The 24,731-nt window shown below is 41.1% G+C and overlaps 6 protein-coding genes and 1 non-coding gene across 7 annotated transcripts; 2 read left to right on the forward strand and 5 right to left on the reverse strand.

Moving 5' to 3' along the window:
- Positions 1-235: 235 nt before the first annotated feature.
- BP01DRAFT_t72 lies at positions 236-307 on the reverse strand. The gene has a single exon. It is a non-coding gene; the product is annotated as a tRNA-Ala (tRNA).
- A 1,068-nt stretch (positions 308-1,375) lies between these two features.
- BP01DRAFT_380259 (DASH complex subunit DAD2) lies at positions 1,376-1,895 on the reverse strand (the record flags this gene model as incomplete). Its single annotated transcript, XM_025577212.1, has 3 exons — positions 1,376-1,488; positions 1,558-1,617; positions 1,679-1,895. 3 exons carry the CDS (start codon positions 1,893-1,895, stop codon positions 1,376-1,378), a joined length of 390 nt encoding a protein of 129 aa, XP_025433681.1.
- A 293-nt stretch (positions 1,896-2,188) lies between these two features.
- On the forward strand, positions 2,189-4,819 carry BP01DRAFT_195130 (shugoshin family protein). The gene is made up of 4 exons (XM_025570983.1): positions 2,189-2,352; positions 2,415-2,850; positions 2,905-3,416; positions 3,474-4,819. Exons 1-4 carry the CDS (start codon positions 2,304-2,306, stop codon positions 4,631-4,633), a joined length of 2,157 nt encoding a protein of 718 aa, XP_025433682.1. The 5' UTR covers positions 2,189-2,303; the 3' UTR covers positions 4,634-4,819.
- Positions 4,625-5,755, reverse strand: BP01DRAFT_313702 (PPP1R11/YPI1 family protein). Its single transcript, XM_025572514.1, has 2 exons — positions 5,408-5,755; positions 4,625-5,328 (listed from the first exon to the last, which is right to left on the reverse strand). The coding sequence occupies exons 1-2, from the start codon at positions 5,646-5,648 to the stop codon at positions 5,054-5,056; spliced, it is 516 nt and encodes a 171-aa protein (XP_025433683.1). The 5' UTR covers positions 5,649-5,755; the 3' UTR covers positions 4,625-5,053.
- A 294-nt stretch (positions 5,756-6,049) lies between these two features.
- BP01DRAFT_354219 (exportin CRM1) lies at positions 6,050-10,613 on the reverse strand. The gene is made up of 11 exons (XM_025574376.1): positions 10,181-10,613; positions 10,075-10,104; positions 9,938-10,010; positions 9,811-9,882; positions 9,047-9,759; positions 8,215-8,986; positions 7,697-8,167; positions 7,361-7,590; positions 6,919-7,297; positions 6,695-6,866; positions 6,050-6,643 (listed from the first exon to the last, which is right to left on the reverse strand). The coding sequence occupies exons 1-11, from the start codon at positions 10,244-10,246 to the stop codon at positions 6,403-6,405; spliced, it is 3,219 nt and encodes a 1,072-aa protein (XP_025433684.1). The 5' UTR covers positions 10,247-10,613; the 3' UTR covers positions 6,050-6,402.
- A 2,724-nt stretch (positions 10,614-13,337) lies between these two features.
- BP01DRAFT_371906 (acetyltransferase) lies at positions 13,338-15,531 on the forward strand (the record flags this gene model as incomplete). The annotated part of the gene is made up of 2 exons (XM_025576699.1): positions 13,338-14,235; positions 14,315-15,531. 2 exons carry the CDS (start codon positions 13,338-13,340, stop codon positions 15,529-15,531), a joined length of 2,115 nt encoding a protein of 704 aa, XP_025433685.1.
- Positions 15,532-15,679: 148 nt separating this feature from the next.
- BP01DRAFT_313712 (porphobilinogen synthase HEM2) lies at positions 15,680-17,422 on the reverse strand. The gene is made up of 2 exons (XM_025572515.1): positions 16,968-17,422; positions 15,680-16,920 (listed from the first exon to the last, which is right to left on the reverse strand). The coding sequence occupies exons 1-2, from the start codon at positions 17,184-17,186 to the stop codon at positions 16,018-16,020; spliced, it is 1,122 nt and encodes a 373-aa protein (XP_025433686.1). The 5' UTR covers positions 17,187-17,422; the 3' UTR covers positions 15,680-16,017.
- Positions 17,423-24,731: the final 7,309 nt, after the last annotated feature.

Raw genomic sequence — 24,731 nt, forward strand, 5'->3', positions numbered from 1 at the left:
ATACCTCGAAACAACCCATAAGAAGGCATGAAATGTTTATTTTCTTCACTTCTTTCTACATGACGGTTGCCATTTTCATTGGGGCCTAAAGGATCAAGAAGAAAAGCCGCATAGAATTAATCCAAAAGTTCCATGTATTAAAATGTTAATATATGTAGGCCGAGGTATACAGAATTCGACACATTGAGCCTCACGCACAGTTGGAACAATACTCCGTAGGGAGTGAAGCAAAAAATGGAGCTGCGGGGAATCGAACCCCGGACCTCTCCCATGCTAAGGGAATATTATACCACTAAACCACAGCCCCATTCTACATACCAATGTGATATTCCGAGAACGTATAAATCAAGCCAACCGTTGGTACTGTGGGCCATCATAACCTATTGCTAACGAGAACCGTGACCGGCCTTTGCGCATTGCGCACAGGAAACGTCTAACCCTCGACATAGAGGCGGCTAAGAAAACGCGGGATGGTGTGGCGAGGGAATGTATTTCACTAGGGAAGTTATACAGATTTTAGGTAATGGATCTTGTGCGATGCATGGAAACAGGCGACTGGCAGGAGGTAGTCAGTGTGTCACACTGATACTATGACCTCACCCAGCCTTGACTGAAATCTCAAAGCCTGGATTCCTCTAGAGTCTGATATAAGAGCGAGGAAAATTGCAGTGGGAGAACTAACAAAGATGCCCCAGTAGTTGTGTTTCCAACAAGGACTCAACCACTGCACAAGATGAATAGGCAGATAGGCTTATTTGCCCAATTCTCTGTTGCTGGTCTCACATCGTTAGCCGTAGCAGGGTATCCTCATTCAAGAAGCATTGTCATCGACACCAGGTGAAGAATGGCGGCTCAATAGTAATCCAGCGAGTTTCCAGGGAAAAACCGACAGACAAACAAAAGGCTTGGAGGCAGAAGAAAGCAAGAGCTGGCCCAGAGTTAGCTGTAGTTGTCCATATAGCCTTGCTCACATGCCTGGCAAAGACAGCGACGGGACCACAGGGAAACCGCGCACAAGATTCAAGAAGCTAATACGATCGAGAGACAACGGTCTCGACACGTACCTTTGGGTACGCTAAAGCGTCAAAATACAGCATTCAGCGAGCGTGCCACGACATTCTCGTGAAATAGCCCCGAGCTGATTGCCTTCCAGGGAACAAGTGGTCCATGCTTCGATAGCCTGGCGCCTTGAGGGACCAGAGCAACGGCGAGGTCCATCATGGCAACGCCCGCAGTACGAGTCATGTTCCACTGTTATTTAGAGTTACCGTGACCGGGACCTAGAGGCGAATTCTGCCCGGCTAATGACGGCAACTTGTGCTTGTGTAAAGATGAACAAAAAATCGTCTATGCCATGTTCAGCAACGAGCAACGATCACGGGTCACCTGATGTACGATGATTTTCGAAGGGAACCCGCACAAGGGTTGCGGGTAGTTGCGAGTTATTAGGCACGCTTTTGCTCGTGGCCCCAAGGCCGGCAGGATTTACTATAGTTGGAACAATTAGCACAGTTCATCCTTATATATGACCCAGAATGTCTAGACAAGAGTACTCACCGGAGGCCATACTGATCGCGCGCAAAACATTATCCCAGTTCGCAAGAACACACGCAACAGCTAGAATCACAGAACGGAAAGAGTCAGAAGCAGCCCTGTCTATCCTGGCCTGGCAACGCACCTTCGGTCCCGTCCTTAAGAGTCCCGATCTTGACCTCAAGAGCTTCCATCTGTGCCGCCAATACACCGCTCATGTCTCGAAGTTTCCTCAAGTTCTCAAGCTCAGCTTTCTTTGAGGCTATGCGAGCAGCCAGGACCGATGACCGTTGTTGCACAATGGCTGATGTGTGGTTCGGCGGACGAAACGACGCTGTGACGGAGGTACTCGATGGCAACATTGCGACTAGGGAACGCAACAAATCGCGAGATCCAGTGTATCTGTGCACAAATACAAGAGGCCCTTCGCAGTCAGTGATTCCGGTGTTATGAGCGCAATTGATCAGCATCAGCTTGAACCGAATTATCGTTGTATTGAACACCGGAGAACGGTCACGTCAACTGGATTTGACTGCTGGGTGCCGAAGAGGGGCCAGACAGGGCCGCCACCACTAGGCCATATTTGGACAATTGTCAACAAGCTAAACCGTATCGTGTTTACATCTTCCGAGGCATCTTAGCCCAAACTTATCCTAAGCAACAAGAATTCCATCACGGGCTCTCGTTTCCCACACCTCCGATACGCTCTCTGATTCGGTCATGATTCAAGAAGGAGTTTACTAGCCGCTGCCTTTGTTCATTACATAAGTATGGCTCGATTGAATGATTTAACGACGTCGACAGAGTCCATTGAAGGCTGTGAGTTTGTATCCAAAGCCCAAGATCACTTTTCTTCAGAGGAGTCATCTAACAAACGCCAGTAAAGAGACGATTTGTGCGGCAGAACCGCGAGATTGCCCGAGTCAACTCCATACAGTCCCTCCGCATCCGTAGCCTGGAGTCGGAGGTTTCACAGTTACTCGCCGAAAATGTTTCTCTACGGGAGCAAGCAATAACACTCAAGCAGGAGCTTAAAAGATGCCAGGCTACCAAGCTACTCCAGGACGGGGTATATAGCATCAAATCAAAACTAGACGCCAAGTTGATGGAACTGAGCACATTGGTGACTGAGCTTGGTGAGCTCCCGCGTGACTACAACAAAAAGCAAAGTAGCGCGCAGATGACGAGTTCGACGCCGCAGTCAGCTTTAAGCTGGGAGCGCAAAATAGCTGACATGGAGCGAACTAATACTCATGAGGAGGAAGGAAGACTTCCGACAATCCTCGAAGACAAGTATTTCCCAAGGAAGACGCTGGAGTAATGATATCATACTGCAGATTTTGATTTCGTATGTACGCTAACTACTCTCAGGCTTCACAGTATACAGGGACTACTCAACAGCGATCACATTGATCCCGAGTCCCCGGCAGGTCTTGAGTCAGCCACCATACACACGAACAATTTATTCCCCGCCAAAGAAGAGATCGCAGTAAACGAGTCGCTAGTAACCCACATGAAGCGGACAGATTCCCAGATGGTCCTTCAACCTACATCTGACCCCGGGACAGAGGAAAACGAAGATGATGCGACAAAACCACAAACTCGCTTCGCAGCTTGTGAGGCAACCACTGAGCAGGCACACCCACAAACTGAACCTGGCCTTGGCGCAAAGCGAAAGTTCTCATCAGCTATCGAAGATAAATTAGAGTGCTCGGTAGATGATAACGACGACTTTCAATACCGGCAGACTCGTTCGCCTCCTGGCCAGGGGGAGCTGATGGACTCAGCAAGCGGCGGAAGAGGCTCTATCAAGGAAGATGTACATCCTCTTGTAGAGAGCAAGAAAATTAACAAGCAGGCAAGGCGAAGGATACTTAAGCCAAGTAAGCTCAAACGTCTCTTTATGGCCATGCACCTCGAGAGCTAACTGCAATGTTTAGAAAGCAGTAATACCAGCGTTCACTCCCCGAGAAATGCCTCCCATGAACTCTCCGATGATATGCAAGAGGATCTCGTCATGTCGGCGCTCGAAGTCAAGGGTCATACGACAAGCCTCGTAGAGGCTACATCATGCACGCCGCATGGGGGTGGGACACCCGGCGGACCGCTCAAGCACCCTACCCCCGGCGCGTCCTGCGGCGGGGCAGGGATTGCGAATGATAAACACGAATTAGTAAACTCAGTGTCCCTGACCCAAGATCGGCTCGAGCAGCCGACACCAGGGACGGACATAAGGGGTGCAGTGGCATGTGGAGCCACCGGATCATCCAGACCGGCAAGACGCCAGAGGGCTATTGTAAGTTATGCGGAGCCTAATCTACGTGATAAGATGCGTCGACCTACGGATGAGCTAGTAGCGGCTGTTGGTGATCAAAAACGGAGAACCTCTGGCACAATGAAAGCCCTGAGAAGCACAAAAGAGGACGAAGATGCGTGTCCGCGGCGCCGACCGGATGCAGTGAAGTCACCAACTTTGAATATGACAGGAACGGGTTCGCCAACTCCTGTGATGAATCTTACTGGGGATTCTCCCTCAAAGAAATTAAAAATGGTGTCCCAAAGGAGGCGCAAGGCCTCTCTTGCAAGCAGATATGACCTTGCAATGACCTATGAGGAAGCGCAAGGAGGCAGTGAATGTTCCGATTTGATGCTGACTGGAGTCGAAAATAATGATCACAAACTCGAAGCTCAAGACAGCGCTACGCATCTACCAGATGTTGGATCCGACGAATGCTTCGGAACGCGACTAACAGAGGCCACAGATGGCAATACGAGCAAGACATCGTTGGATGCATACGGGCAACAACAACGTATAGCTCGACAAGCAAACAGACGCTCGACCGGCCGTAGAACTTTCAATGAAGCCACATCCAAGCGAGGCGAGGCAATCCTAGCGGACAATGAATCTCCGCGTTCCGGCCCAGATAATTCAAGGGTATCACCGATCAAGTCCCATGACTTCCTTGAGCTATTGGATCATGAAAGGCATGCTACAGCGGATATAGTTCGAATCCCTGCAGCTGAGTCTGTTGCCACAGAAACAAGGCAGATTGGGCGGTCTCTGCGTGCCGCTGCTAGGAGGAGAAGTATGATGTTGTAAATTCTGAAGCTCTACAAGGCAAACAATGCTATGTATATAACATCACGATCAGACTGAGTCTCATACGGGAACATGGCATATTGCGCACCATGCTGTTCCATATGATTTGAGTCGTAATATGATAGAGATAAGAAGTCTTGAAAAGAGCAACGCCATCGAGGGTGAGCTACTTCAGATGTATATGCCTTAATTTCTGAGACTATGTCACGTTGGCCTCCAAGAAAGTTGATCGCTTTTTTGGCCATGGTCGATTGCTGGACCTACATTGGCAAAGTAACCAACCCTATGCTAGGAAAAGGCGTGATGTGACAATTTCTGGGCATGATTGTAGCATGAGTTGAAGCGAGTTCTGAATTCCCTTTTCAAAAATCAATGGTTTGCTGCGAATGTAGGAGCTCCCATGGAATTTTCTTGATTTGTTCAATGTCCTCTGGTAGTCCTAGACATCCTCTCGTAGGCATTCGGGCTCGGTTTCCTGACTTTCGTCTTTCTATCATTAGGTGTCCGTTTTGGTGCTGTACGTCTGAGGCGCTCATGATTACAACTCCCGTCACGACAAGACTGCTGCTCGTCTTTACCGCGAGTCAGGTTGTCGGCATCGGAGTCGGAGTCGGATTCGGAATCACTGGAGTCAGATGATTCCGATTCTGAGCTACTTTCACCGACAGGTCGAGCTTTATGGTAGATACAGCAGACTGCAACGAATGAGCAATTTAAAGTCGATTATAATGAGGTTATTGGCCTGGCTAATGGAGCGGACGCATGCTTCCTTACCTTTGGAGCTTTTCCTTCCCATTCCTTCGTTGTCTATAACATCATCCCTCCATTGTATACGCCGAATTGACCTTTGATTCCCACCATGCTCGCTAGGATTGGGAGGATTATCTGCACCTTCTGCACGTAGCCTAAGAGTCGCTGATATACGAGTCGTTGAAGAACTTGCGGTAGACTCTTCTGATGATTCGGTTCTGGAGCCACTAGTTGAAGTTGAAACTAGATGATGAGTCTGGGGCATTTTGGCGGGTCAAAGGTCGGCTCAATAGGGGATACCAGGTCAAGGATCTTGCAACAATTTAAATATTTCCGGGCGACCAGGCCAGACATGTATCATGGGCTACGGCCTTTCTGGCTTATGATCTGAAAAAGTCGCTGCTGTTCGTACCGTCCTATGTCAGTTGCTGAGTAAGCAATATTAAGATAAGTCGCCCAACTAATCAACTTCGCTTGGCGCGCCTATCTTGCCTACTACGTACCTTGGGCACAGATTAGGTGGTAAGAACGACTAACTGCGCACATGAACCATTATGCAGACTAGGCCGCGCAGGGGATAACCGGGTTTGTGAAAGCATTGAATTCACAAGATTGTTAACACAATACACTTTACAGGGAATGGTATACATCCTTGAAAAAGAGATGTTCGTCTTTCAATTTAACAAGGTATCAGATTGTCTGGGCTTCCGCTGAAACGTAACATTTGAAGGCAACAATTAATTGACGGCTGATATGAATCATGCCAAGGGGTGCTCCAAATTGAAGGAATATAGAATTGGTCTACCCTGAAGCATAAACACTGAAGTAGAAGTAGGCACAGGTGGTTGAGGTGGTGTTGCTCGCGAACGGGTCAGTTTTGGATATGATATGTTGTTGGGCGTTGGTCGATTTCAGAACCCATAATACGACCAGCCATCAGATGGATCACTGCGCGCTAAGACTTCAGAGTCTCCGGTCCTTGTGAACGGAGATAACTCCTCACGTAGCTCCTTTTCAAGTCAGATTTCTTCATCCTGATCCATTTCGGACGGCTTCAACAAGCCTCCAACTTTCAGTGCACGATCCCGTTCGGCGGCCTTGGCGTCTCGCGCTGCCTGCTCCCTTTCGTCTGCATACAATTCGGCGTTGTCGCCTGCATTTTCTTTCAAGGAGATTAAGAAATCTCGCAAGTGTGTCTTGAACTTGTTGAAATCATCGTTGTAGGTAAATAACCCGACGACAAATTGTTTGGCTGGAATTCTGATCCAACGGTCAGCATCAAGACATTCGAAGATAATTAGGAGCACATACTCTTGAAGGTTCTTGAATGCGTTGTGTAAGGTGTTCGCCAAATACCCTTGCAAAAAGTCTTTGTTGGGTGTTCCCAAGGGCGCTTGGTCAGGGGAGTAGATAGGCTGTTGTACTTTGCCCGATTCAATGAGGTAGAACATGCGCGACAGGAGCATAGCCTGAGATTTGAAACCTTCAGCAGAAAGTGAGTATGGTCTCGTGACAAGCGGGACAGTGGTGCGTACCGGCCTTGTGGTCACTGTCACAAAGTACATAGAACACATCCCCAAGGATCTGAAGAAAGAACCGGTGAAAGAATGCGTTCGATGTTTGGATGTCCGTTTCCGCCATATTGTTTATGAGTTCAAGGCACATTGTAAGGCCGGTAGTCTCAACTTCACGATTGACATGCTTACTTGCCCACATGCAAGAGTCAATGACAATCTTGAACTGGGGGGGCTGAAGCTTGAGTAAGGCTGGAAAGCAATACAAGTTGATCGCTTGCAGCAGTTTGAAGAACTGCACGCGATGATCCGGATATTCGTAGTAGTCCTTGTTAATCATTTCCAAGGTACATTCGAATACACTCTCCATGATCATGGGAACCTTATCCTCCATAAGATTCTGTAGTGAAGATAAGTCTTAGCGAACATAGTCATCTGTAGTAGGGAATAGGACAAGACGTACGTGTAGCTTATGAATAATGGTAGTCATAACGTTCAGTACTTCTGCCTCACGTGCGTCTGGCACATTGTGGTTGTAGTCCACGAGAACAGCCTCAAGTAATGGTGGTACCATGCTCGAATTTACCATCTCCAAATCATCAGCCTTCTGCACGTAAGTGTCTATGAGCTTCAAAATTTCCTTTTTGATGGTCCTGAGGCCCCTGACTTTGGGAGTCTTTGTTGCGATTTCACCTGAGCAGTAAATCAGACATATGCTTCAAAAGGACAAATGTGACGAGTATGATCAAGCACAAGCAAGGGGATTCAGGCTTAATTCCAGGAATGGGGTAGTCGTTACCATCTTGTGCAACAGCAGTGTTAATGAGCTGACTGGATGCCCGGTACATGTTCAACATGTCAAGGTATATCCGTCCGAGTTGAGAATAGAAGTATGTTCCAATCGAAGAACAAGCAGCCACATTAGTTTTCATGATGTTGCCAACGATTTTGATTGTTTCGCCATCTTCCAGGACTTTAGGATCTTGTGATGCCTGTGCAATGATGGAATCCCAAGCGACATTGGGCAACGACATGAGATTCTCAATTAGTCGGTCCTGCAGACCTTTCTGACCTTGAGCGGAAATCATATAACCGCAAGCCTCATAGAAAGTATGCACTTGCTGGGGTGAGAGATCGCAAGTGATTTTTCTCATATTGCGAACTATTTCCTCGATAAAAGGTTCGTTCTCGCCTGGCTGGAGAGCAACGAAGTGTCGTCGGCATTTGTTGGCGATCTTGATGAAGGTATCGCAAGCCATATCCTGAACACCTGCACGCTATCAGAAGGGTTGTCCAGCGCGGTATGGCCACACTCACCTTCGTGCGTTTCATGCATGAACTCGAACAACTTGTTGACCACCGTCTTCAAGAATTTCCAGTGCGCTTTCAGAAACCTCGGGTATTGTCCCACAATATACATGATGTTACTAGCAACAACCGCTTTGTTATCTTTTCCGCGCTTCATCTCGGTCAGGCCGAGAAGATCCTTGATGACGTTGACGAGGAATCTCTTCTCAGTCTCCTCGTTCATAGCTCCAGAAATCGATCCAATTGCCCAGCAAAGAGTATTGCAATTGTTCCAAGACCACTCGGACCCGTCAACCTGCTTGGCTAGCTTCTCAATCATGATATTCTCTGTATCGACCACGTCTAAATGAGTGAGGTAAACGAGGCATTCGCGAATGGTCTTGTAGAGCTGGATTGTGTCGCTTTCCTTAACGAATTCGCGAACAATTTCACCCTCGTCATTCTCCACGACGAGAACTTCTTCGGGCCGAACAATTTTCTCAATCATGACGGTACGCAGGCTGGAGAGAACCTCCTCGTATTTGTGTTTGCGAAGAGCGTAGTTGGCCAGTGCACTGGGATGAGGGGCGCCTCCGTTTGATAACCCACTTACACCCATGCTCACCAGGGGGTTTATGTCAGTAATTGGAAGCTGTTGCATCTCTTCATAGAGTTCTTGCACGAGTTTTGTCCAATATTCCAAGCAGATCTTGAACACCTCCCTATCGTCGATTTGACTAATACGAATCAGGTAAAAATGGGCGTGAGTTAGGTAGTCACGGTTCGGAAGCGTCTCAATAAGCTTAACATGTAAACACATCAGGGCCTGAAGGAGGTGAGAAGGGAGGTGGCGAGAACTCACATTGAGATGAGCACTAAAGAAACTGCAAAGGAAAAGAGCCAGATTGAGCACGAACTCCTGATCTCGTGAGTTGCTCTTTGAATATGTCTGCTTCAAATCCAGCGATAAAGGAATGATCTCTGAGACAGTGTTCAAAGTTTCCGTAAACATGCGAACCAACTGATCGTCGTAATTATAAGGGTTACCAATCTGGAGTCCACCAATCTCTGTAAGGCATTTGAGAGTTATATTGCGGTACTCTGCATTGCCCAGAAAGCGAGTGAGAAGGGTAGTAATGATGTTCGTTTCGAAAATGTATCCGAGCGGAATCCAATTCAAAAACCTCAGTAGTGTCTCCAGCGTAGCTTTAATCAAGCTCGCCTGGTTGGCGTTATCCAATACCTGGCTGCACAGTTGAAAAATGGAGGAAAACTCTTGGGTCATAGAAGTCTTCAGGTTCCTCGCTTTCACGGAAGTCATTTGATCTTGAGAGAAATCGAAGACTTCTTCGGACAACAAGCGAAGGATGGCCATATTGTTCTCGCAAACCGAAAGACTCGAGTGGCACGACTGGATAATATCATTGATGAATGTTGGCCAGTTGTGTGGCCATTCTTGTTTCAAAATCGACACAAGCACCAGGTTAAGCTTGTTCAAAAGGACGCGTTGACTCCTTAGCTTCTCCTCTGTTTCGGAGGCTTGGAGGATAAATTGAACGATAAAATTTCGAATGCCTAACGATCTTTAGCAAGTCCCTCGTGCAACTGGAAAGAGATAAGATTTACCTAAGCATTGTTCTTTAGGTAAAATCTTCCACCGTGTCATGATCACATCGTCAAGAACTTGAAGAGCAAGATCTGAGACAAGTCAGTATCTCGCTACCTTCGTTGATCATCATGTTAAGCACCGCACATTTGGTTTGTGGATATGAGGACTCTTGGAGGATATTTGCTGCAAGCATCCAGGCGTCTTCATTTTGTTTGAACTAGACATCAAGTACAAATCAGAGAAACCCGCTCCAAAGATGTCCATGAAAATTGCTCACTTACATCGGTCAGAGTCTGCTGGGCTTGTTTTTGCTATGTGTAACAGAATTGACGCAGATTAGCACTGGTTAGATCCCAGAAGCTTGCATGAAGAAGCAGCATAGCTTACCAGATCGCCTTTGCCTTCGTAGAAGGCTCGGACAGTGTTGTCCAACTCCTGTATGGAAACAGACATCGCGCTCGCAAGTCTGATGTTGCTGTGCGTCACACACCTCGGCCTTCGAGCAGGATACCAAGTGGGTCGAAGTCACCCAGAGAGACCGTGGGTTAATAAGGTGTTAGGTGGTAGCAGGTGGGCAAGATGCTTGGCGGGGTAGAGGCTTCTTTGGAGGGGTACGACGGAGGTAAGGAGAGCTTGGAGCAGAGTACGATTTTAGAATGCACCAGTCACAGGAGAGAAGGGGAAAGTGGGGTGGCTAAACTGCGAAGCAGTAGTAATTTTCACTGAGATCTTTGGCTTTAGGATAATGATATGATGTCTGAGGGTGGACTAAAACTAGCAGTTGCCTGGCGGTGAGAAGCAGCGCGTTCCTCAGGCTGTTGGTGGTTCATTTCTTGGATTAGCTAAGTAGCTAAAGAACTAAGTCATTACCACAAGTTAGCTGGCTAGTAGTTGACTAGTGAGATTATTCAACTAACTCAAGGTTGATTTAACTAGTTAGACTGACTGGTCAGTGAAAAGCCATTAACTGACTGAACAAGCCAAGTCACTGAAGTATCAGGTACCTAGTAACTCATAATTATGTTGACTTAGTACCTAGTTATTTAGGAGGTTAACTTGGTTAGTTAACTCGAGTTATCCGGATGACTAATATATGTTTCCTAACTAAATCACCTTAAGACACAAATAACTGGTACTTCCCCGCTCGCAAAATAGCTTCAGCAGTATCATACATGATTTGCATTCCGAGACTCGATGATATAAGCTTGTCTGTCTGTATGTTATAGTGTACCTAGTCTCTGAACTACCTCTATCAATGCTCATCAATTGTTCATAAGTCAGCAAGCTACGTGTTGCTGAGCATACTGATTTGATATAAGCTGCTGCTGAGGAGTTTAAGACTATTCAGCCCTAGCGATTTGATTTTAAGAAGAGCAGTCGAGTAATGTGAACAGACTAGGAGTAGTTGTCAGACATTCTGCTGGACAGATACTCCTGCTTACTCTCTCACCTTCTGCTCAGCAACTGAAAGTGAGACAGTGCTTCTTACTACCTGTGTGACTTGGTCTTTGTCTAGATCCAGCTGATTTCTAGTCCACGAACTACTCCGTACTGTGCCCATGCATGTATTGTACAGTGTTGGCCGCGTTCACCTCCCTCCTGCTTGGCGTAGCGGCACTGCTAACAGTGGAGAGGTGGCTGGAAGCGGAGGGCCAGACGGTACCTAGTAGTTACTTACTATACAACGCAACTACTTAAGTAACTGAGCTACCCAAGCGGTGGAAAAGGCTGACCGGTCTTTCCGTCACTTAGAAATTCAACTTGCAGGCAACCCCTTCGGTCCACTAGCCTACCTGACCGCACAGGCAGATAGTAAATGCTGATTGTACTGTACGTACCTAGATGGGGTTGGAAATGGTCTCCTAACGGTAGTCTAGGTGACCCTTGCCGCGCTTCCCTCGCGCGGAAAGCGATGAGACCAAAAGCCACTCGAAGGCCAAGGCAGACCCCGGGGCCCTCAGCTCTCCGAAGGTGAAATATTGCCTGAGCGCGCGCTATAGTTCAAAGACCTCTTAGTTCGCTTCGGGTTGCGGCCATGAGTCTGAGATCATGCACTCCAAGGATTTTGTCACCAACATATATTCCAGTTGATGTTGCCGTGTCCGAACAGGATAGCCAGCTTGGGATAACACAGTCGGTAAGTGGTCTCGCGGTACTCGATTATCTAAAAAATATCCAGGTGCTTCGCGCCGCCCATGGCCGATCGCGCGCCAACCCTGTCCGAGCTTTCCGTCAACCAGCTGGCAGCCGCGCCCTTTGGCTTTGAACATACATAAAGTATGTACAGTAAAATGTCATTTAAGGTACAGTAGCCCGTACATACCTACTGTAGCGCACTCATGAAGTGGTAATAAAGACAACCTCCAGCTCTCTTTCTAGTACCCTACTGGGTCCAGGGTCTTGCCAGTAACTTTAAGGCCTATGGGCTTTTCCTATATTATACACCGCCCTCATTCTCCCACGCCCCCTTTCGCCACAACAACTCATCACACCTTGTAATTCTTTCCCTCCTGTCAATCAGGCCATGGAAGTTTTCATTCATTACTCTGTAGTACCGCTGTCCCCCGAGCTCCGATTCACATCAAGTAACCTCGACGGCCGTCGGCGATTACTGTATCCTTGGTTCCTGCATGAAATGACTTGCTTTTCTGGCTCCGTCACTCGGCGGCAAATAGTTTTATACTAATGCGACTGTCTCGACATCTTACTCGCTGATTTATAATTACAATCGCTTACTTCCACCTTCATCCATTCACTACCCTCCTTACTGCATACCTACCCCCCTCTCACCTGATTTGATGTTCTTTCTCCCCCCCTCCTCTCTCTCCTCTTTCCCTCTCCCATACTAAAGTCGCTTACTTACTTTACAGTCTATGCTCCTCAAGGCGCCGCCCTCAAGCCGAGAAATAGACCGGGTCTTACCATATTCTCTGTCCAACCTTCTCAATTCCAGCATAGGTCATCACCACCACACTTAATCTTTGTTCACGTTTTTGTTGAGCCCACAACCATAGAACAGAGAATTACACTTCTTGTCTGTTCATGCGATACCGCATCCTGATCGGAATCCACGTTTCTTGTTCCGTTCTAGGTTTTTTGTACATCATACATATGCTATTCCGACACTTCTCTCTCTGAGGCTACAGGGAAAAGTCTCTGATAACCATACAATTACTCATTCGCGGACTGTTGTTTACCTTTGCCTCGCCGACAACTGGGTATCGGTAAGAGTCTATGGATGTCTTGCTAGTCACCTGGACCTTGCCGTCACGCAATTCGGTTTGAATACGCCGGCGAACTACTTCCTTGGAGGCTTGGGCCGCTACAAAAACTGGAAGGGAATCTTGGTGTTCGCTTAAGCTGACCATGATTCTCAGTAAGTGAATGGTAAGTTTCACGAAAAATCAGTGACTGGCGTCGTATGTTATGATAATATCTGAACGACTACGGATATTTTCTCGACTTTCGGATCTCATCAAGCTCAGCATCTTGATCTGTTTTTCACTGTCTGTTCGGGTCTGATCCAGGCTACTACGGTTTAATCATGGCTACCGTGGCATCCGCATCGGCAATGCATGACCAGGAGGCCGAACAGGAATCTAAAGCTGAAAGTAGCCCCTTTCGATTTACAGCGGTCAATGGCAGAGAAAATGTGACCAGCGGGGCAGCAATATCCACCACAAGCACTAGGAGGCTGTCTACGCATGAGAACCAGGCCGCCGAAGGCCCCGTCTCCATTTGTTCGCCCAAGATTGGCGCTGATTGTGTGTCTCGATACGATGAGACTAAAGAGAATTCTGGGTATGCGGAGCGGGACAACATGGAGCGGAGTCAGGATGACCAAAGATCAGGGCGTACGCTTTCTTCACCGGAACCTCTCGGCAGGAGTAAACGCAAGAGATCGGAATCAAGGGAAGAGCGCCGGGGAAACGGTGCGAGTCATAAGGTACTCAAAAGTCCAGACCCACGCCTAGACGACAGCATAGCTTCAAGTATTCAGCGGTCGCCGCCGAATGGCGCTGTCACATCTCAAGGAGAATCTGATGCCAAACAAACACCTGTTCAATCTCGACTGGACGAAAATGGAGACGCTCGCATAACATCTGGGAATACAGTGTGGCATGAAATTGATTCTCACTTGGTGAAACAAGCACAGCGTGTGCAGCACCTTGACGCTTCGGACGCTCAACTTGCAGAGGCACTTCAGCGAGAAGCAAATGGCAATGACCTGTCGCCAAAAGGCTGGAACACTAATGACCGTCCAATCGAAGGTTCTTCGCAAAGTGAACAAGCCACCTCAGTCCCTAGTATTTCGCAGGAGCGGCCACATCCTGCTGTACAAGTTGCACCTAAACGGAAACGTGTTTTTAGTAATAGAACCAAGACCGGTTGCATGACTTGTCGCAGGAGGAAGAAGAAATGCGATGAGCAGCACCCTGCTTGTAAGTTCTAGGAACTATCCCGCTCTATTGCAGTATGAGCCATGTCATTGATGTCTGCTGTTCGTCTAACACTATGTAGGCAACAATTGCATCAGAGGAGGGTTTTTGTGCGAAGGCTATTCCTCCCGGAGCACATGGCAGAAACCGTCAAGCGCAAAACCACCCGTTCCTCTGCAATCGAAAGAAGGATACAGCGACATGAATAGTCAATATCTGCATGACATCGGCCCGCCACATGAAAGGCCCCAAATCTTGACAGAACATATAGAAGCCACCAAGATGAGACCGATTGTCGTCGAGGATGCCGACCGTTCTACTTCACAATTTAGCACCAGCCCCACAGGCGTTAGCTCTGGTCGTGGGTGGACCAAGAGGGCTTGGGGAGGGAGCGGGCATCCGGCGTATATACCGGATCATCTAACAAAGTCAGATTACCGTGAAGTTCCGTCCATCCATGAATTGTCTCGGGAGGGACATTCGAAATCGGATTATGCCATGGTACCTCCAATCAGAGAACTTTCTCATGGTAACCATTCAAAATCGAGCGCTTCCCTGTTTCAAAGTGGGGTTGATCAACGACCAGCACACAGCAGCAATCTAGACACCAGCAGCCCGCAAGCCCAGGCACGCATGGCATTAAGTATTGAACATCAATTGTCTGCACGCACTGTGTCCGGAGAAGAAACAGAGAGGGAGAAAATGATTCGTGGTGAGCTTTACCGGCCTTACGATGTCCACCTTGTAGAAGAAAGGGACCGTTGTAAAGCTGCCCTGTGGAGATTCAACAATGCCTGCAATCCATTGTCGGGCCTAAGCACCAAGGAGCAAATGCGCCTGCTGAAAGAGGTTTTTATCCCTCCAGTCTCGGTGTCCAGTTCGCCCTCAGGTGCTCCCGCACCTCGTTCTTCTGGAACAATCGGCCAAGGAGCAGTTGTTGAGGCACCTTTCCACTGCCATTATGGTTACAATGTGCATTTAGGTGAGGATGTTATGATTTCCGAAGGCTGCCTATTTGTGGATGACTGCCCAATTACCATTGGAGCGCACACGTGGATTGGGCCTCGGGTTACCATCCTCAGCTCAACCGCTCACGCAAATATGCAAGAACGCAAAGGCTCTCAGAGCCGCTATCAAGGGCGCTCTGTTGCCATCGAAGAAGACTGTTATGTTGGAGCTGGCTGTACGATCTATCCCGGTGTCCGCCTTCGCCGCGGTGCGTATGTTGCGCCGGGTGAGGTAGTGAAGTCCGACATAGTAGCTTATGGCTTTCAGGGGTTAAAGCCTGGGTATATGTGATATGTACAGAACAACTGATGCGATGACGGGATGTATGTCTTGAATATTGAACTATACCACTAAAAGGGATCAGCTGCAAGTTGAATAGGACTGTAAACCTCGTCAACTAAACCGAGCTCACAGCAATATAGTATAACTAATGTTTCAACAACAAACCAGGCTAACACCAATCGCAGAATTTACGCTTTTTCGTCAATACCTAATCTTGTCCGGCAGGAATCTGATTTCTGTATGGTTGAGTTTGATGTACATTGTACAAGTACTGTCTACAAATGCTGTCATTTGTATAACGAAATGACCTATTGCAGATTATCTTTTCCTGTCAACTCAAGTTTTCAATCAAAGAAAGATAACACAAGCGGGAATGGGTCTCTTTAAGAGACGGTCTGAAGGGAGAGGGATGTCGTCACGTGGCAAAGTATGGGGCGGATTAATAGTTTACCTGAACACGCGATAAAGCAACCTTACGGTCGCGCCAGATAGTAATCATAGCCAATCCAGAAACTCGGGAACAAAGTAGCTCACAATAATACCTGCACCAGCTCTTAAGATGCCTTCTGTACTTTCAAAAGCCATAGATCTCAGGTCGAAAACCCCCGCCTTTGCCCCTGCATGTATCATGGCATATTCACCACTAACTTGGTAGGCTGCAATGGGCATGTCCTTTGCAAGCTCCTTTGCATCCCTGATGATGTCCAGGTAACTGCTCGCGGGCTTGACCATTATGATGTCAGCGCCCTCGGTTATATCCCGCTGGATCGCTCTCCGCGCAAGCCCTCTACCTCCCGGGGGTAGCTGGTAGCATCTACGATCACCAAAGGAGGGGCATGATCCTGCTGCATCGCGGAAAGGACCATACAGACAACCACTGAACTTGGCGCTATAGGACATAAGGAGGACTCGATGAGCCATGCCGGCCTCGATCAATTTGAGTTTGATGGCACGTACACGTCCATCATTCATGTCCGATGGAGCAACACAATGAGCGCCAGCCGCTGCGTAAGCCAGAGCGACATCAGAAATACGATCCACGGATTGCGCATTATCCAGTGTGCCGTCCTCGCGAAGGATCCCACAGTGACCATGAGATGTATATTCGCACAGACAGACATCAGTGACGATATAAAGCTGCGGAAAACGCGACCGAAGGAGACGGATGGCCTGGACTACAGGCCCACTAGGATCATCCGCGGCAGTTCCGAGAGCATCCTTCGCGGATGGGTGCAAAGGAACTCCAAATAGAATTACGGAGCGCAATCCTTTGTGGACGAGAGGTCTCAAAAATGGCACAAGACGATTCAGCCCCCGACGGCATTGATTTGGGAGTGATGGAATTGGTGTCTCTTCATCTGGATTGTCGGTGATGAAGAGCGGATATATGAGCATTTCCTGTGGCGAGTTAGGAAATTGTATCAATCTCTTACTGCATTGCTGACCTTGGTCAATTGCTTTTCGGCTTGCCATGATCTGCTCAAAGGATGACTGTAACCGGAGTGGAGTTGGCTAGAGATATCACCGGATATGCTGACGCTGGTTGCAGCTGTACTGGTATAAGAGCGAGCAGTAGCCTGGGTTCGGGCGTGGGATATTTGGGAACTATGGTCGTCCTGGACATCCCGGAAGGCGAGATCTGACACTAAATTTGAGAAAGACATAATGCTGACAGGCTGCGACCTCAGTAGCAATACCAATTGATGGTCTGGAACGATGTAGCCTGTAGCCGATGGGTTGTGGTGTGAAAGGAAGGCGATCACATTTCACAGATAATGGGATTCAGATACAGTGTAAAACAGGTAATCATGGAAGTTGACAGCTGAGGACACATGTGATTTCTTAGTCATGGCATTACATATCAGAGAACATGATTTGCTGGTAGCACGGGAAGCATGTGGCGGTCCTAAGAAAACAAGTTCTAATTGTCGTGGAGTTGCCCATGGCTATAGCACGGCGCTGGTTCGGCTTGGTGGCCGGCTAGCTCTGCCATCTGTTCCCGCCTTTGGTGGACACCTCATTAACATAACTGAGCACTGAACTGTGGAGACACTGTCAGTAACTGCAGCAGTCTGCTGCCACCTCACTGGCTACCTTACTGAATACTTTACAAAGCTATTTAGAATTACTAGAAAGTATTATATATATTAACTCTTATTATTTTCCTTAACTACTTATATTTTCCTCTCTCTCTCTATATACATATATTCAATAATAGATTAGTAATAATCTTTTGGATAAGATCAATATTAATTCTTGATATGACATACATAAGCTAAATTAAAATTTTCTCGGTTTATTTAAATATCTTTATCTTTACTATTATATCTTTACAATTATCTCTTTACTATTATCTCTTTACTATTATCTCTTTACTATTATATAAGAAAATTCTGAATTTTTTCCTCTAAATTTAAGATCTTAGTTATTTTTAGATATATTATTAAGAATAAAATAGTTCAGTTAGGGATAGAATAGTAGTAGTTTCTATTTTTTAAGACTAATTTTTACTCTTTAAGAGAAATTATAAGTATCAAAGATGTTAGTAGAGAGACATTCTGTCGCCATTTCGCGGTTTCCTCATTGGGCGACTTCTGTGTGATAGGATCTACTTGTCAGGGTAGAAAGCCTGTCGACTAGGTAAGGAATCAACCACTAAACACCATGGATTCGTCTAGTAATAACAAAGGTAGTCTATATCCATAAAATAGACTGATCCTTGAGGAATCAGTAGCCTCCTACAGAGGAATCAGTATCTTATAGATATTAGAAAGATATAGATTTACTATTAATAATCTTATAACTCCTATAAGTACTTTAGTATATTATTCTAATAATCTTACTTCTAATAGTAGCTATTCTATTATAAATAGTACTCTTTTTTATAAGAATAAGTTATCTAGCTTAGATACTAGAGATAAACTTATATATTTTAACAAGCCTTGTATCCTTGCTTCGCTCGGCGGCTCGAAGACTGGGGCCGCCGGCTGGTCCGTCACATATATTCCTAATTGGGAATACATACGCATTGTATGTGTTGTTGTAGTATAATAAACTAGCTATAGATATCTTATAAATACTAAAATATCTATTATCTAATATCTTCTATATTCTACTACTACTATTTATCTTTTTTTTTAATTTTTTTAAAAAAAGCTGTTTCTTCTATAAATATTTATATTATAGACTATTAAAATTCTTAAATTAAATTACTTTATTATATTATATATAAAAACTAGTTATTATAGATTAGATTAGTATTATATAACTATTTAGTATTATCTAAGAATATAGATAGTAACTAGCTAAATACTACTACTATATAAAATAATATATATTTCTATTATAATTTTAAATTAATTTAGACTATAGTTCTAAGAGAATAATAAATATTTAATAATTTAAGTATATAAATATATATAAAGATAACTTATAGCTATAGTAGTCTTTATAAGAATATATTTTTTATAAATAATATTATCTTATCTTCTTCTTCTTCTTTTAGTAAGTTAAAATTAATATAATTATATAAAAATAGATACTTAATATAATCTATAGTATTTCTTAATATTCTCTCTAGTTCTTTTACTATAAAGCTCTGGGTTCTAGTTATTAACTATAATATAATTAAGTAAGTAGTCTCTAGACTAATAACTAAGCTTACTACTAATTATAATATAATTGTGGCGAATGTTGCTGATATGATGTTCTGCCGTCCGTTTGTCTGGCCGCCTTCCTGGCCGCCTTAGCGGGAGAACTTTGTTCCCACCCATCTTGATGTCTTCCGTCTTCAACTAACTAATAACATACCTATTTATGAATTATCTATACTATAACATATAGTAGCATGTCCCAGTTATTCAGAATATGATATATATTACTAAGGTCTATACTAGTAAAATTATTATATTCTAACTTTCTATATTATTTCTTATCTTCTATCTTATTATTTACTAGGTTATCTATATCAACTTCCTGGTATCTGTATCGCTGATCGTGAGGTATCTGTATTCTGGTATTCTATCTATTACTTCTGCTTTTCTTATTAGCTTAAAGTAGATTACTTGATATCTTCGATTCTTACTCTGATTTACTTATTAATTATCTAATCTATATACTATCTTATCTTTATTAAATCACTACTATTATATCTTATCTCTATTTTCTGTATTCTAGACTATCTAATTATTACTTTATTCTTAAGTTTCTATTTAATTATCTACTAAATCTATATATTATTATTTTAATTACTTTATAATAATTTTAATATCTATATCTATATATCAGAACTAGGACACCAAATCATCTAGTTCTATATATATTCAGAAAGTCCACTATATCTATATCTTAATATAGATATATTATACCAGGCCTACTATATTATATCTATTACAGACGTCTTTCTCTCTTAGAGAAGTCGATTATATCCTTAGTCTTAGAATATTAATAAAAGTATAATATATAAAGATATTATCTAGTTCCTTATCTAAACTAATTTATTAGTATTAGATACTATATATATTAAGTAGTTGACTAGTTTGGATATTTAGTATATTCCTGAGAGCCATGTTAAGCCTGCTCGGCTGTTAGATTATATATAATCTTATATATTAATCTTAACATCTTGGTCTATATCTTATATCTCTATATCTAAGCCTATTCCCAAGTCTATTTCTTCTAATATACTAATAGCTCCTACCCCAAGCCTAATTACTAAAGATATTTCTATATTAGACATACTATCTGAAGATATTAATACTAAAGATATTAATATCAAAGATATTAAACTAGTAAATACTATTCTAGTTATTATCTTAATTAGTTATTAATTATCTAAAGTCGTTACTTCTAAAGTACTGAGAAGTAATCTAATTACTCCTACTATATCTTATATATCTTATTATATCCCTGAATCTATATATCTAACTACTATATAGTTAGTATATTTACTCTTATCAGTATTTTATTCTTTGCTTTTATATTCTATATCTCTAACTAGACTATTCTATATTACTTTACTATCTGGTATTCTTTCTATATTTAGTGAATTCTTATCTTTAATATTTAATTAATATTAAGAGTCTAAAGATTATTATTTACTATATTAGAAGATACTCACCTTTTCTAGTAATTCTCTAGATATCTATTCTTTTAATTAAGAGACTAAATATCTATATCTCTTATTCTATTAAGCCTACTCGCCTAAGCCACCTGTCAGGATGTATAAATCTAGATATACTAATATATCTGATATTATAACAGGGCCTAGTAGTACATCTTCTAAAGATACTATTAACCATCTTAATACAGAATATATAGAATATACTATAACTAGTATTCTTAAATATCTTAAAGTAATAGATAATTATATAAATAAGTTTACTACTAATAAAAGATATAGCTATTCTTAAAGATATAAATTCTAAAGATATTCATCTTATTTATCTAAAGATAATAATAGTCATGAAGTTATATCTAAAGCTATATATATTAAGGATCTTAAACCAGAAGAAATTAGTTTCTTCTATCCTAATATAGCTAGTAAAGATACTATAAAGTAAATTAGTTATAATATATACTATAAGAATATTAATATCTTTATAGATTATATTAAGGATATTATATAGTATTATAGTAAAGATACTATAAAGCTTAATCTTTAGGCCTGTATATATAGTACTACTTTAACCTGGTATACTACTAGTCTTAATAAATAAGAGAAGTATCTAATTACTAATATCAACTTAGAGCTTAGATAGCTTACTAAATTATTAAAATACTTTAAATCTAGTCTATATATTATAATAACAAAGTTAAGTAGCTTGTTCTATACTATAAATAATATCTAAGCTGGAAAATATATTAGTTAATTCATCTAAGAGGTAATTTATTATACCTATACTATATATATAGATAATCTCTTTAATTAATTAATCTATATCTAGGATTATCTTGATCTATATCTTTATATACAACTAAGATACTCTATATAAGATACTATAATTAATAAGTTCCTTAAAGAGCTTAATAAATAATAGTATAATTAAGAAGTTCTTACCTGGATTATTAAAGATAAAAATAAGTATAGTAATATCTCCTATAGAAATTATAACTCCTATAGTTAAGAATATTAAGAATCTCAGAATTATCTAAATCAGAATTATACTAATAATAGATGCGATTTTAGGAATAATTATTATAGAGGTAATTTCAACTGGAAGCCCCAGAATTATTAAAACTAGAACCTAAACCAGAGCTGATAGATAAACCAGAATCAGAACTAATAACAGCCTCAATAGCAGTCTCAGTAGAATAGTCAGCCCTAGTCTAGACCTTATAATACTTATATTAATCAAACCCCTACCCAACCGCCCATAGTAAATATGTCTTCTAGTAATCAAGATAATTATTATCTATAGAACTGAAACACCCAGACTTAAGGTCAATAGAAAAATCTAGATTATTATTAGTATTAATTCCAGAACTTAATATCCTAGTTATTCCAGAAGGGTGGTTCTTAGAACTAGTATATATATACTATCGCTACAAACCCTTCTATATCTATAGAAAAGATGTATTATACACATAATGATTATCTATAAGATACTTAGTATTCCAAAAATCCCTACCAACAAGTACTGAATAAATTATATAATAATTATAATATAGATCCTCCTTATATCAAAGAATATAATTATAATTAGTCTAGTGAAGAAAATCTATTCTATAAAAACTATAATAAGAGTAATAATAAGTATATTAATAATACTTATATTACTAAGGATAATAATATCTTATTTATATCTATATAATAGTATCCTATCTCATCTTAAGATATTTAGTCTTAGATTATTTAAGATCAACTGTCTATTCTATATTATAACTATAATACTCTATATATATCAAAGAATAAGCTCTATAAATATCTTGTTTTATATAATAAGTATTCTTCTAATCTTATATCTACGAAGTAAACTGTCTCTGTTATTAATAATATCATAGAATCTAAGTACTTTGAAGATGTTGAAGTTACTTTAGATAAGTAACTACTTTATATATAGTAATCTACTACTACTATAGTTAGTCTTAATATAACTGAGAAATATATATCTATCTATCTTAACACTGGATGCTCTGCTACTATTATAAATATAGATTTTACTAGATTATTAGATACAGAAATATACTATACTAAGACACCCCTTAGTATCTCTAGCATTGATTTAAGATATTAAGTAATAGAATATATTATATTTAAGATGTACATCCCAAGATAACTATATAAAGATCGCTTAGTATGATTGTATGGTTATCTATTATATACCGCCGTGACTATTAAGGCCTATTTGATTAAGAACCTCTGTTTAAATCTATTAATAGATACAGATACTATAGAATAAGAAGAAATTATTCTAGATTATAAATAATAGACCACCTCTATTTATAGTTGTCAGAATTTCATCTTTCCTATTTAAACTTAAGTCAAGCCTAATTATATTAATACCCCTGTATATATAAAGTATATAGTTACTATATCTCCTTACTCCTATGTTTTAGTATCTATTTATATTAGTATAAACCTTACTAACACTAACTATATCTTCTTATCTAAAGATAATACTAGTATATCTATTTATACTTATTTAGTTGATATCTCTTTCTTATTAAAGTAGTTAATAAAACATCTACTCTAGTTACTATTAGTTACTATACCTATATTAATATCTTAACCAATAATAATTTTATAACTATATATTATATTAATACTAATATTACTAAATTAGAATATTCTTATACTTATATTAAAGATAATCCCTATACTCTATTATATTTAAAAGATAATCATATATCTAGCAGCTTATACTATTACTATATCTTAGAAGTCTTAGTATATATTACTAATTTGTCTTCTAAGAGTAAGAGTATACCTAGAATATCTAAGTATCTATTCTAGTTAATTTATATTCATATTCCTGATATAAAGGTCAACATATCTAAACTATCTAACAGAATAACTATCTATAGGGATAATAATACTATCTACTATCTTAAGTCTATTCTTATATCTTATAATATTTAAGCTAATCCTAATAGCTCTAATATTAGTATAGCTAATATTCCTAAAGATAAGTAGATGCAGATATCTCTTAAGAAAGATTAGGAAGAATATATATTTAAAGCTTAAGTATATTAAGTTCCTTAAAAGGATTAGAAAATAATAGACATAATATTTAATCCTCTCTATACTACTGGGAAGATATTATATACTAAGATATATATACCTTTATTATACCTAGTGTTTGTTGTTTGGTATATAATTAATAGTCAGCTGAAGGATCAAGCAGTAGTTGATCTGTATAATATTAATAAGAAAACCAAACCTAACTATTATTCTATTTCTCTTTAGAAAGAGATCCTTAAAATACTTCTTAGTAAATATTTTATTACTATTATTAATACTATTTATTACTTTTATTAATAGCTAATTACTTGTAAGTATCAAGATCATCTAGTAATAGTTATATATTATAGACAGGAAGTTTTCTATATCTATATTATAGATTTTATTAATTCAGTCCTCTATATCTAGTGTCAGATAGACCTAAATCTGGCTGAATCTCGTGAATTCTATTATATATATATTAATAATATTATCATTGTATCTATAACTCTAGAAGAGTATCTTAGACATCTTAATATTATATTTAGTTACTTAGAATAACTTAATCTAAAGCTAGAGTTAACCAAAGCTTTTATTAGTTTTCTATCCGTTACCCTTCTAGGGTAGAGAGTTGATAGTCTTGGCCTAAGTACTCTAAATAATAAGCTATAAGCTATTAAAGGATTATTATTCTCTAAGATCCTTACTAAGCTAGACTATTTTCTTAGATTAATAGATTAGCTTTGTTATTATATTTCTTAATATTCTTAGAAGACATCCGTTTTACAAGAGTAAAAAATACTACTTCTAAAGAACTATTCTAGTAATAGATAAGACTATATATCTTATACTATCTTTATTAGAACTCTAGAAGAATATCAGGTATTTAAGATATTATAGTATAAGTTTACTAATTCTAAGAAGCTTATATATTATAATCCCAAAAGACAGCTATATATTAATCTTAATATATACTATAATAGTTATAGAGTCATAGTCTACTATATTAATAAAGATAGATCTGAATATAAGAACCTAAGTAAGCTGC

This window comes from Aspergillus saccharolyticus (genome assembly GCF_003184585.1).
Source record: "Aspergillus saccharolyticus JOP 1030-1 unplaced genomic scaffold BP01scaffold_6, whole genome shotgun sequence".
In the NCBI taxonomy this organism is placed as follows: domain Eukaryota; kingdom Fungi; phylum Ascomycota; class Eurotiomycetes; order Eurotiales; family Aspergillaceae; genus Aspergillus; species Aspergillus saccharolyticus.

Bases quoted from the DNA above. Each gene is read 5' to 3' on its own strand.
- BP01DRAFT_313712 (XM_025572515.1), bottom strand. From the start codon at position 17,186: ATGTCTTTCTCAAATTTAGTGTCAGATCTCGCCTTCCGGGATGTCCAG. The intron at 16,921-16,967 runs GTCAGCAATGCA...AACTCGCCACAG, and splicing joins CCGAAAAGCAATTGACCAAG to GAAATGCTCATATATCCGCT.
- BP01DRAFT_195130 (XM_025570983.1), top strand. From the start codon at position 2,304: ATGGCTCGATTGAATGATTTAACGACGTCGACAGAGTCCATTGAAGGC. The intron at 2,353-2,414 runs GTGAGTTTGTAT...AACAAACGCCAG, and splicing joins GACAGAGTCCATTGAAGGCT to TAAAGAGACGATTTGTGCGG. The intron at 3,417-3,473 runs GTAAGCTCAAAC...TGCAATGTTTAG, and splicing joins GCGAAGGATACTTAAGCCAA to AAAGCAGTAATACCAGCGTT.
- BP01DRAFT_313702 (XM_025572514.1), bottom strand. From the start codon at position 5,648: ATGCCCCAGACTCATCATCTAGTTTCAACTTCAACTAGTGGCTCCAGA. The intron at 5,329-5,407 runs GTAAGGAAGCAT...CATTCGTTGCAG, and splicing joins GGGAAGGAAAAGCTCCAAAG to TCTGCTGTATCTACCATAAA.
- BP01DRAFT_354219 (XM_025574376.1), bottom strand. From the start codon at position 10,246: ATGTCTGTTTCCATACAGGAGTTGGACAACACTGTCCGAGCCTTCTAC. The intron at 8,168-8,214 runs GTGAGTGTGGCC...GATAGCGTGCAG, and splicing joins CATGCATGAAACGCACGAAG to GTGTTCAGGATATGGCTTGC. The intron at 6,867-6,918 runs GTACGCACCACT...TTTCTGCTGAAG, and splicing joins TGACAGTGACCACAAGGCCG to GTTTCAAATCTCAGGCTATG.